General features: G+C 40.4%; 1 protein-coding gene across 5 annotated transcripts in view; it reads left to right on the top strand.

The window, feature by feature from the left end:
- The window catches only part of wdfy3 (WD repeat and FYVE domain containing 3), a 105,968-nt gene extending 93,639 nt beyond the window's left edge, over nt 1-12,329 (top strand). For 4 of the 5 annotated variants that reach the window (XM_038702616.1, XM_038702615.1, XM_038702613.1 and 1 more), the window contains 14 exons: nt 144-297; nt 409-500; nt 590-802; nt 1,537-1,678; nt 3,077-3,231; nt 3,956-4,114; nt 4,547-4,726; nt 4,886-5,068; nt 5,435-5,528; nt 5,671-5,814; nt 6,256-6,510; nt 6,678-6,789; nt 7,151-7,348; nt 8,632-12,329. In XM_038702616.1, the coding sequence (XP_038558544.1) occupies nt 144-297; nt 409-500; nt 590-802; nt 1,537-1,678; nt 3,077-3,231; nt 3,956-4,114; nt 4,547-4,726; nt 4,886-5,068; nt 5,435-5,528; nt 5,671-5,814; nt 6,256-6,510; nt 6,678-6,789; nt 7,151-7,348; nt 8,632-8,752 (2,202 nt within the window). In that variant the 3' untranslated portion in view covers nt 8,753-12,329. The remainder of the gene's footprint in view (nt 1-143; nt 298-408; nt 501-589; nt 803-1,536; nt 1,679-3,076; nt 3,232-3,955; nt 4,115-4,546; nt 4,727-4,885; nt 5,069-5,434; nt 5,529-5,670; nt 5,815-6,255; nt 6,511-6,677; nt 6,790-7,150; nt 7,349-8,631) is intronic. The other variant, XM_038702614.1, reaches the window with a different exon arrangement.
- The last annotated feature ends 285 nt before the right edge of the window (nt 12,330-12,614 follow it).

Genomic DNA, 12,614 nt, shown 5'->3' with positions numbered 1-12,614 from the left:
TGGCAGATTTTAAGGCCTGGCAGAATAGATTATCATCCTTTTAGAACCTACAAAACAAAAAAGGCCCAGGCAGCAAAATGTTGATGCTCTTAGGTGTCTGGACATAATGTCAAACCGTCTGCCTGTGTTTGTGTGATTACCAGGGAGGTCATTTTGACCTCGCTGACAGGATGTTCCACAGTATGCGTGAAGCCTGGCTCTCTGCCTCCAAACACAACATGGCCGACGTCAAAGAGCTCATCCCCGAGTTCTTCTATCTGCCCGAGTTCCTGCTCAACTCCAACAACTTCGACCTGGGTCAGTATCAGGAAGCGTGGACAGTAAGATCGGATGAAAGTCAAACAGACAAAGATAATTGAGTGCATGAATATTAATATTCTCTTTGCTCTCTGTTGTTTGACGTACCAGGTGCCAAGCAGAATGGCACCAAATTGGGTGATGTCATCCTGCCACCTTGGGCCAAGGGCGACCCCCGGGAGTTTATCAGAGTCCACAGAGAGGTAGCTCATTAACCCACTTGTGATTATTTAGGTTAGGAGTTTCAGTGAGTACACATGAACCTTTGTGGTGTTCTTCCACCCGGCTGCAGGCATTGGAGTGCGACTACGTATCTGCCCACCTCCACGAATGGATCGACCTGATTTTCGGCTACAAGCAGCAGGGCCCGCCTGCGGTGGAGGCGGTCAACGTCTTCCACCACCTGTTCTACGAGGGCCAGGTGGACATCTACAACATCAATGACCCACTCAAGGAAACAGCCACCATCGGCTTCATCAACAACTTTGGACAAATCCCCAAACAGGTCAGATACTGGCCAATGTCTGAACACTTGGAGGCACTGCTGCTGTACTTCTGCTTCTAACAACTGTGTTAATGCTGTTCCTATTTAACTACCGTTATTACTACTACTGCCACTAATAGTAATATCCTAAAACTACTACTTCAGGCTATGTTAATGCAACTACTGCTAATAATAGCTTTACTCTTGCAACTTGGACTACTATAGAACTACTGCTAGGAGCAATATGGTTGTACTGTAGTCATAATGCTGGTGTTACTACCGCAGTAAACCAATAACAAGGGAGCTCTGTTTTTAGCTACATTAGCAGCAACTGCTAGCATGATAACATCCTCAACATGCCACACTCAGACCAATCTTCCCATTTTCCATCTATCTACCAATTAGTTTGTGTTGAGTAATTAGCACGTCCGTTTCACAGGCTGCTCGCGTGGCTATAGTCTTTTAATCTTGCTAGAATACAACAAGACATCCAAATTGTGGTTGGATGCCTGACAAACTCGCAGAAACTTAGTTCTGTGTCTATCCCATCCCGTATTTAGGCCAGTTACAGAATAACAGATTTAGAGGTATTCATTAACAGATTCATCAGATGCTTCTTTGTACCATTTTACTCTCAGGATACTCTCCATTTTAAACCTACCTACCACAATTAGAATTTACTAGCGTTTTCTTATTGATAGATGTCAATTTTGTTGTTTTCCTTGACACTGACTGTTGAAACGTGTTTATTTCAGTTGTTTAAGAAGCCACATCCTCCTAAACGGGTACGCAGTAAAGCCAACGGTGACATAGCGAGTATTCCTCCAAACTCCAACAGTGACAAGATCTTCTTCCATCATCTGGACAATCTCAGGCCGTCTCTAGCACCTGTCAAAGGTGTGTACACGCACACACACACACACGCACACGCAAACGGTCACAAATATAGTCAGAGACACTTACTCTTTTTCTTTTAATTTTAATCTATGTAGTATAAACAGTGTTTCCCCTAGGATGGAGTTGTAGCAGCAGAGGTGACGCGAAATTATTTTGTGCGCATAGTGCACATGCTGTATGTCTGAATCTAAAAAGTGTCTCAGCAGCAGTGTTGTTTTGTCCATGAGCAAGTGATGCCAGAGTAGCTTAACATTACATAGTACATAGGTTTGGGTCAGCATTAGATGAAAGGTGGCGGTGGTCGGTGGGTTTGGGGGCCCTCCCCCAAGTACATTGTAGGTTTTGTGCCACCCCTGTGTGTCAGCGATTGTATGCATGTCGACTGGCTAACCCTACAGCTGTGCGCATTGGCCGTGCTAGCAGCTAGGCTTACCCTCCTTTGTTAGATTGTTTTCATTATTAAAATAAAAAATGTACTGTTGAATAAGGTGTTTCATATCTTAAGTATATTCCTATTACATCATAGTGAACCGTTTAATCTCCAGTGATAAAAAACATTTTGTTATCTTGATTTGAAAGATTTGGTTTGATCATTTTGAATAGGCAGATTTGCAGTAACCTTCTTTGACTGACAGAACCACTTTTGCGAATGTGCAGAACGGATCTGGCAAGCGGTATGGATTTGGCACGGACAGTAGCGTTAGCTTCCCTGCTCAGCTGAGCATTCTGCAGGGGAGGGGAGATGTTTCTTCACCGACTTCACTTTTCCAGCAGTTTGGGAAGCAACAGACAGACTTTTCTTGGTCTTGAGAAGCTTAACACACTGTAACCGACGCTGTAAATTTACTGCCAGATTATTTTCCTCTTCTCAGATTCACTGTAATTTTCTGCCACTCGAAAAATCAAACAATCGCTACGCTACTCCCGTTTCCTTAAAGGGGTTACGCTGCTCGAATAGCAGCACTTGTCACATAGAGGTCCTTTGAAGAATGAGGAAAGGAAGCTAGCCAAGCTATGAGTGCTACCATGCTCGCAAAGTCTGCAAGTGTAAATTATTGATATTAATAATCGTGAGACATTTTAGTAGCGGCGGCCATAATTCAGCACCGGCACACCACGGCTCCTGAATGAATATAGGGGAAACACTGATAAGTACCAGTTAAGTTAAATATTCTGTAACTAAACTAGGATGTGTGTTTTGTGCCATACTGTATTTATGCATGTGGATTTAACTGTCAGCACTCGCACACAAAGAATCCCTCTCCCCTGTATTTCTCAATCTTCTAAAATGGTTGTCGCAGCAGGACTGAATCCCTAATCCTGACAGTTCCACACTCTAAGATGCATGAATTCTTTTGGACTCAGCGCTCACATATTTCTTTGATTACCCTCGTCTAGAGCTGAAGGAGCCTGTGGGACAGATCGTGTGCACCGACAAGGGCGTACTTGCTGTGGAGCAAAACAAAGTTCTGGTTCCCCCCACCTGGAACAAGAACTTTGCCTGGGGCTACGCAGACCTCAGCTGCCGTCTGGCTAACTATGAATCTGATAAGGTCAGTAACTGTTATTGTAACAACCATGGTCACTCAGAGATTTAAACTTGCAACTCCTTTTCTGCAACCTCTGCGCGTCACTGAGCTCCATTCTGTTGCATGTGGAGATGTAATGTAATGTGTCATGACTTATCTTCAGTGCTGTCATATGGGTGCTCATAGTTTTTAGTTATTTATCCAGAGTTACTTGTTATAGAACAGTTCAGACTCTATTGTATATGTTGAGGCTCTTCACCACTACCGTTAAATTGAAACATGGACCTCTGTAGATTGCCTGCTGATTTCACCTTGAAACTGAAAAGTGAATGTGAAAAACTATTAAAGGCAATGTTTCCCCCCCTGCTGGTGCTTGCATAAAAATGTACCTATGTTCCTCTCTGACTCCTCAGTTTTTATAGCAGCAGCCATTACAAAAGTCCCTAATGCAGTACTTCATCTCATGTGGTACCAGACCATTTCTGTTAATTGCCAGTAGTAAATACTTGTTGTTGTTTTTGTTTTTTTTTTGTGGGGGGGGGGGCGGGTATTTGGGTGAATTTATTGGTGCACTCAATGCATTTGTAAAAGACTTTCAAAAGGGTTACAATATAAAGTAGCCAGTTGAATGGGCGTCAGGGTCAGGGTGTGAGTGTTGATTGTTGAGATGTAGACAAAGTTCCCACCTCTGCTCCCTTCATCCAATTGAAGAACCAGTTTTCCTTCTAAATCTTCAATCTTCCTTTAGGCGTTGGTGGTGTATGAGTGTCTGTCAGAGTGGGGTCAGATCTTCTGTGCCATATGTCCAAACCCTAAGCTGGTTGTCACCGGTAGCACCAGCACCGCCATCTGTGTGTGGGAGACAGGAAGCTCTAAGGAGAGAGCCAAGTCACTTACGCTCAAACAGGTAAAAACCCAAACACACAGTTCAGCTGTTCCCTAGAGATTACAAAGTCCTGGAGCAGCACTAACACAGAGGGCTTCAAAATACCAGATTCTTAAAAAGTCAAGGTACAAGGCTACATACATAAAAACCTAAGGAGAGAACTTTAACTCCGCTGGAAGAAACAGCCAATCACCAAGATTACAATTCTGCTTCATGTGCCACTAAAGGCTGCAGAACCTCAAGAAAACTTTAGAGAAACTTCCCTTTCAGATTATGGGTCAGTGTCTGATGAACAACAACGTACACTCCTGGGCATTCTGTTTTTAACAGCCAATCTTTCTAAGGCTTATAGAGTGAGCCCTTGTCAGGTTTAACTCCTACTATCAAATCTGTCTTATGTGTTGAAGATAGTTGAGTCTATTTAATTTTTTTGCCCGTGCTGTTTCATCGTAGGCGTTACTGGGCCACACAGATGCTGTAACGTGTCTGACAGCGTCGTCAGCGTACCACATAATTGTCAGTGGCTCGCGGGATCGGACATGCATCATCTGGGACCTCAACAAGCTTTCCTTCGTCACGCAGCTCAGGGGACATCGGGCGCCCGTCTCTGCTCTGTGCATCAATGAACTGACGGTGGGCTGCAGCATAACTTTCTCCTGTGTCGCTCTAGATGGAAATAACGTCATGTTTTGTGTACTTTTACGCCAGAACAATAAAAATGAGCAGAACAAAAGCAGCTGTTAACTTGATGCAATAAGAAACGTAACGTAACGTGTGTTTGTGTTTGTGTAGGGGGATATTGTGTCTTGCGCAGGCACATACATTCACGTGTGGAGCATTAATGGCAGCCCCATCGCCAGCGCCAACACCTTCACAGGGCGCAGTCAGCAGATCCTGTGCTGCTGCGTGTCGGAGATGAACGAGTGGGACACGCAGAATGTCATTGTCACCGGACACTCGGACGGCGTTGTCAGGGTAACCTTGCCCACTTTAATCTTAGAGAATATCAGCTGTCATACTGATGATACCTTATTGTTCATTGTTTTTTAAATCAATGATTTTTCAAATGCTGCTTGTGGTATCTGTTGCAGACAGAAGCACTCAGGGCTTTTGTCCAACTGTTTGCCGATGCATGTGTCAAGGTTTTTCTTCAAAACAAGCATTTAAGAGAGGCAACAGTTAAAGAGTTATGAACAGCGGTGCAGAATTTTGTTGTTATCCCTGTTCCTGCCAAGTTAAAGACAAAATCTGTCAAAGGAGCTGAACATATTGATCCAAATATTTAGCCTAATTTAACTAAATCATGATTAATAAAACCTTTTCTTTAAATATTTCTTGTAGTTTTGGAGAATGGAGTTCCTCCAAGTCCCAGAAACCCCTGCTCCACAGCCAGTAGAGCCAGATGTGCCTGACTGCCTTGGTGAAGAGAAGATTGGTGAGTAATTGAGGGGAAAATAACTGCCCTGACTTGTGGCTACTTTGTTTGTGCTTTTTTTTTGTCTGCTTATATTTAATTTAATCAAGTATTTGCACAGTAAATTCACTATGAATTTTGTAAACTTTTCTTGGTCTCACAGAGGGTGGCGAGAGTCACAACGGTGATGATGACAGCAGCGAGTCCGAAGGAGATGAGCCCAGTCTGAGCCAGGAGCCCAAAGCACCACGCAACCCCTCAACAGGTGGAGGCAGCCAACCAGGCAGCACTGTCCACAGACCCAGAGGTACAAACACTTCTTTACGGTTGAGTTCTCACTGTTTAGCGGTTTGAGCTAAATAAAAACTGCTCTGGAAACTGAATTCAGCAGCACAGAAATGAACAGAGTTCGTAATACCAGTATATCGTGTGAATTACAGTCAGTGAAGCCCTTCACACAAATATTGTTGGAATATACCTTTCAAATTATGAAACTGGTAAACGCAGAGGCAACTTCAAAACACTTATACAAATACTTTTAACTCATCATGTGTTTAAAAAATAAGATAAATTTGTGCGAGATCATGTTCAAATGATCATTTGATTAAAGTTTCTCTGACCTAATTTTTGCTTTGTCATTCCACTATTTTATCATTTTAATGTGTCTTGTATTTCCCGCATATTTTATTTACTGAGAATATAGACACAAACCTCAGTCCATGCTAATGTTCACGTTCCTGACATTAAGGTCCTTCAGCCCGAACGGGAGCCTCATGGTCGATGGACAGCAGCTCTGATGACTCTCGCCGCTGGTCAGACACCCTTAGCATTGATGAAAAGGACGGCTTCGTGTTTGTCAACTACTCTGAGGGCCAAACTAAGGTCCCTCATCCGGCTCATCCGGCTCATCCGACTCATCCGACTCATCCAGGCCATAGCTTGGTGCCGCAGCCTCTCCAGCCCTCCACCATGGACGCACGGACGTATAACCAGCTCAGGACAGGTGGGTGTCCAGTAATTGTCAAAGGTGCTCAGCTCTTAAGTCTAACACTAATACGGAACGGGGGTTCATCAGGGTTTCCTTTCTGATCAAAGAAAATCTGATGACAGTGTGTTTGTTGAATTGTTAAAATGTTGCTTGTTTAAGTGTTTATTTTTGTGTGTTCACAGGCTACAGATGGGAGCGCCAGCTGGTATTCCGGAGCAAACTCACCATGCACACGGCGTTTGATCGCAAGGACAACGCTCACCCAGCCGAGATCACGTCCCTTGCCATCTCCAAGTACGAGCTAAGGGTGTCTGGCACCAAACTGACAAAGATTTTTGTTGTTTTGTTTTCATGAATTGTAATATTTGTGTGATGCATCTTTAACATACATTATTTGCCGTTAAATAAATGGAAGATATGAGGGACATTCTTTAGTTGCCATATTTCCAAACTCTGTGAGCATACTGTACATACTGTTGAACACAAACCACAGTTCAAATCCAGTCAAAGCAATAATGAATAAAGAATAAAGACTGAATAAAGATGTTTATGTATCATGTTGCTCAGTTATACTCCTCCCTCTTCCCTCCCTTTGTCTTTCCTCATTCTGCCCCTCCTCTCCTCTACATTTCCTCTTTTTATGTCATCTCTTCAGGGACCACAGTAAGATCCTGGTGGGCGACGGTCGGGGGCGAGTCTTCAGCTGGTCGGTCAGCGACCAGCCGGGCCGCTCGGCAGCTGACCACTGGGTGAAGGACGAGGTGGTTGACAGCTGCTCCGGCTGCATGGTTCGCTTCTCCCTCACCGAGCGACGCCACCACTGCAGGAATTGTGGGCAGCTCTTCTGCCAAAAGTGAGTAAATTACAGCAGCAGTCCACACTGTCTAGGGGTGCGTTTACCAAAAGCATCGTTGCTAACTACGGCGGCAACTTCCTTGGTTGGAACTATGCAACCCTATTTTACGAAATGTAATTTTTGTGATCGCTAATAGTTCTTAATTCTTAATTTTTTCATAGCATAAAGAATAAATACATGCTTATGCGTATTCCCTTTGTTGTAAACCGTTATTGTTGGCTAACATTGTCTTCTAATGTGTAGAAGAAATATATTTGTGTACAAGGTGTACATTAGTTTTCTACACTTGACAATTGTATGGCCCTCTGTAAAGCAAATAATAGATGCAATGTGCATTTTGCATAAACTATACATTTGAAGGTTTGTTAATGAGTTGAATTTAAGTAACTCGTCTGGTTCCCTTAACTGTTTTTTTGCAGTAATTGTTTCATGCATTGCCAAGGAGTTTTACATTCTACATTTGCTGCATGAACTGTTCAACAAACCCTATCACAAACTTAATTTTTATTATTTTGTCTGTGCTTCCATTGGGTCACATAATTAGGATCATAAGATTTTTCCTCGGTTATGCAGACGATATCCAAGTGTACCTACCTAAAAACCGTTAATAATGCTGTAATCCATACATTTCCCCTTAGCTTTCTATTCATTTGTTTTACTCAGCTAGTCCAAAAATGCTTGGTTAATTTTGTCAACTGACTAAACTGATGTCTTGATTATTTTAATAATAAATAAAGTTAAATAAAGCCTTTTATCAAGCCAACATTTTAAATATTTGTTTGGTTATTCTTTACAAATGTGAGGATATGCTGCTTTTTAAATTATTTTTTATTGTTTTAGTTAGAATATCTTGAGATCAATTTGGGCTTTGGAAAATTGTGACAGGCATATGTTACAATATTTTTTAGTAATTTCTAATGGTTTATTTAGTATAAGTATTAGCACAGATTAACCAATAATGATATCACAGCTGTCTACCATTGACATTGATAGCTGTGTATTTTCATTCACACTGGTTTTGGAGAGTATTATGTCACGTAAATGAGTGATTTTTGAGTTTAATACATTTGCAAAAATTTGTTTGGCTTTGTCATTATGGGTTATTGTGTATAAAATTAATTGCTTTTAGCATTTATTCTATTTTAGATTAATGTAATGAGAGTAAAATGTGCTAAGAGTTTGAATACTTTCCAATGCCATATATATATATATATTGTATTTTTAGATCCTGCCTCCTATCATTTTTAAAAATGTCCACCATGTCGCACCTTGTTCTGCAGGTGCAGTCGCTTCCAATCAGAGATCAAAAGGCTGAAGATCTCGTCACCGGTGCGAGTTTGTCAGAACTGTTACTACAATCTTCAGCATGAGCGTAGCGTTGAGGATGGCAGCAGAAACTGACCTCCACCTCCACCTGCTGTCGACACAGAAACACCTCCTCCTGGGGACTCCAACCTAAGGAGAGCTTCATTCCTCCATCTGCCTTGTTGTTCCCTCAACACCTACCACATATCCCTCGAACCCCCCTTTTTCTTCTCATATGTCCAGTAACCACATGTACTGTAACACACTGACAGACTGTAACAGGAGGGAATGTCGGCTTTCATCACCACAATGGTGAAGCTCAGTGAGGGAGGTGGGGAAAAAACGAGGATAACTGATCAAAAGGAGAAATAAAAACTTTAATGACCACTTTTACCACCTGCACTCTACACCTGGAAGGGGGGAAAAAAGCAAAAACACCCTCGATGCGGCACGCTTGAATCAATCACCCGCCACCGCAAGACGTAACAAACTTGTTTATATTGTAAATACTTACCACGGCCTTTTTAACTCTAAGAGGAACAAACACAGAACAAAAAGTAAGGTCAATGAGAAAAAAAGCAAACAAATTGCCTGTAACATAGCATTGTAACTAACCGCTCCTGGCTTTAAAAAAACAAACAAAATTGATTGTGTGTAGTCTGCGTCACGAATCACGGCCAGGCCAGAGTAGTAACACCGAGGGGAGGAAGGGATATGAATGTCAATAATTAATGTCTGTGGGTTGACTTTACTAGTGGGGCTAGTTATGCAAAATTACTTTTCTTTTTAATTTCCTGATCAATTTTTGATGTTCTTGTTGTTTACAAAAGGTGATTTATTTTGCGAGTGTATATGTTGCCCACAGTGTCAAACTGTCACCATCGGAGAGAGATTTATTATCTGATTGTGATTTCCTTTTTGTGTTGGTTATTTTTTTTGGCCAAATTTCAATGATTTCAAAAAAAAAAAAAAATCATCTATTCTGTCCTTTTATATGAAATTCCATTTGGTGGATTTTTTTTGTTGCTGCTCTCTGAAGACTGGACACATAATCATTTCAGATTTTATTTAAATTTTAAACCATATCACTGCAGTTATTTCAAGATTCTTTTGTCTAGAACAAAAACATGTGTTCGTCATCTGTGAAATATAAACGAATTAGGTTTAAAAAAAAAAAAAAAGACACATTGCTGCACTTTTTTTTTTGTTTCATCATCATGTTTCTTTCATGTAGCCTTATTTAGTTACTGTACAGCATCAAAGCAGCTTTCTGAATGCACACAAAAAAGGGACTCTTATTATGTATTGTGATTTTTAATTCTTTTATTTTAGTACTTGTTGGTTTCAACTTCACTCTGACCCCGTGGCATTATTACAACAGATCAGTAAATGTTGCACTCCACACACTTTATTCTCAGTCCTTACAGAAGATGTTAAACTGCAGGAGCAGCAGCCAAGCACATTTCAAAGAATTGGTTCAGTATCGAAGAAAATTGTTACACATCGGAGAAGATGTAAACAATTATTTGAATGGGGTCATTCCTGTGTCGCTAGGGTCCTATGTTCCCCACTTCTAGTGTCAGGGTTACGATGTTGGGGAATACAGGGCCCTGGGAACATAGATTCAACCATGAAATCAGCATTTGAACCATTTTAGTTTTGGTACAAATGCAGGGTAAATATCCATAGCTTTTAAATGAGCAGCATTGTAGCATTAAATCCACATCATGGTTTCCTATTTCATCAGTGATGTACCCTGTTTTGGCTCCTTTTTGTGCGTAATTTTATAATCAGACCAGTCAAGTTGGTCTGGATGTACAGGAACCAATTAAATAAATCCATGATTTCAGCAAGTTTGAAATTATTTTCCCTGATTTTATGTCACTGTCCATTTATTTATTGACATGGGCTAAGAGGGGGAAAAAAAACAAAGACAAAAAAACGGACATGGACCTTTTATTAAAGAAAATCACGTCTCGTCATGATTATGTTGTCAGGAGAGCAGATGACAAACTAGAAGCAACATAAATCGCAATGGACACAGTTCAGGGATAATGACACGACCATGGCAAAGCAAAGGCAGATTGTTTGGCCTTTTTCTTGCCACATTAAGCAGCAACAGTAGTTAAGGAGAAATGTGAAATTATAATTTGAAATTATTCCAATGGCATACGTTTTTTTGTTTGTTCAAAAATGTGGGTTTTTGTAGTGTCTGACGCTTTCGCAAGGATTCACTGAATTAAGAAATGTTAAAGCACAAATTTTAATTCATAGTCTACCTTGCTGTCAATGTTGAACAACAAAAATGTAACTCCAGTTACAAATGTCAGTGAGACATTTTTACAAGAAGAAAGTAAAGTCAACAGTAAAATCTAAATGCAACAAACCATTTTTTGGCACAGCTTGAACTCCATACAAGTCTGCCATGTTGACATCAGAGTGGTTTCATAAGTTTTTCTGTAGTTTAATGTAAATTACACAGCAGTTTGTCATGGATACAACTACATTTGTCACCACACCACAAAACACTTTTTTTACTCTGCTGGATGGCTGCTGCTGCTGCTGCTGCTGCGTTTAGTAGGTAGACATAAAGAGAGTGTTTTAATGTAAAGTCTGTACATGTTGTTTTCTTTCATATGTTGGCGCCTTCCTCTCTCTTCATACATGTGTTCATGTTGTTTTCTTGGGCAACAGCTGTGCTTTCAAGTGCTGCTTTCTTTATTTCCCAGAGAGAACTTTTGTTAAATTTTGGTTTCCCACTAGTTGTCACAAACATGTACAAAAAAAAGGAAAGAAAACACTTTTCAGAAAGTACTTTAATATTCACTCCCACAGCGCCCTGATGTTGTAATAATAATATGCACTCTTGTTAATGTCCTCCTTATATCATTCTGCGTTAATGTACTGTAATTTAGCGTGCAATCATGCCAACTAGCTGAAAAGGCCGAGTCGGCTTCTATCAATCAAGAGTTCCTTCGCACCTTCATGTGTACAAAAAAAGAAAAGTCAAGAGGAATCGCAGGTTTTTACTGAATGCATATTTACGTTGTCATTTTAACAGAAAGGTGCATTTCACAGCGGATAAATGAACTGTACAAAGTATTTATGCAATTATAACTGGTTTTAGATTTTTTTTAATGATTATTGCGATTTCAGCAAGTTTTGTTACTTGTTGCATGTCTATTAACACAGCTGACTTTCTGTGTCAGTGCATTGTACATGTTCTTGGCATTGTTATTTTTTGTTTTGTTTTGTTGGTTTTATTCTTTTGGGGGGGGTTTTTTTGGAGGCATTGTCTGAGTTGTCCCGAGCGACAGACTGACAGGTTTGTGTACAGAGCCGGAGATAGTGTCCACTGCTCTTGGTGGACTTTTGTACTCTTTATGGGAAAAACCCTTAAAGACTAATGAGAGAAGAAGAAGGGGAAAAAAGATAAAATCCTGGATTATTTTGGTGGTCTTGCATTAGACTACGTTATTACAGTATCTGGTGTGCAATCTGTGATAGCTGAATGTTCCTTGTATATTTGTGTTCACTACATCCTACCAGAGAAAAAAAATAGAGAACCCCCCCCCTCCCCTTACGGAAACGATATGTTACAATAATGCAATAGATCTGGTACTTATTCTTTTTAATTTCATTTCAATAAATAATTGCTGTTTACCACCAAAAATGGACTCTATTCTTTTTATTTTAAATTGTTGGGCTAGTGACAAGTTTTCTTCATGATGCGTGAGGAGTAAAATCTACTAAATTGTGTGCACAAATTGTTAATTTGAGGGAAAAAACTCTAATTACTAAACAGAACAAAAATAAACACCAGTTACAAGTTTGATGTATTTAACAAAACACCTACTGAGCTCTGAGGTTGTATGTTACAAAGTGAATCACTTACAAATTGTTACAAATTTAATATTTATTCAACAAAAATGTCATTTATGAGATGCAAAAAAATGTT

Source organism: Micropterus salmoides, unplaced genomic scaffold, assembly GCF_014851395.1.
Source record: "Micropterus salmoides isolate LMB-PRFRI ecotype aquatic unplaced genomic scaffold, ASM1485139v1 Ms_hic_scaffold_7, whole genome shotgun sequence".
Classification (NCBI taxonomy): Eukaryota; Metazoa; Chordata; class Actinopteri; order Centrarchiformes; family Centrarchidae; genus Micropterus; species Micropterus salmoides.
This window is presented reverse-complemented; position numbering and strand designations above follow the sequence as displayed.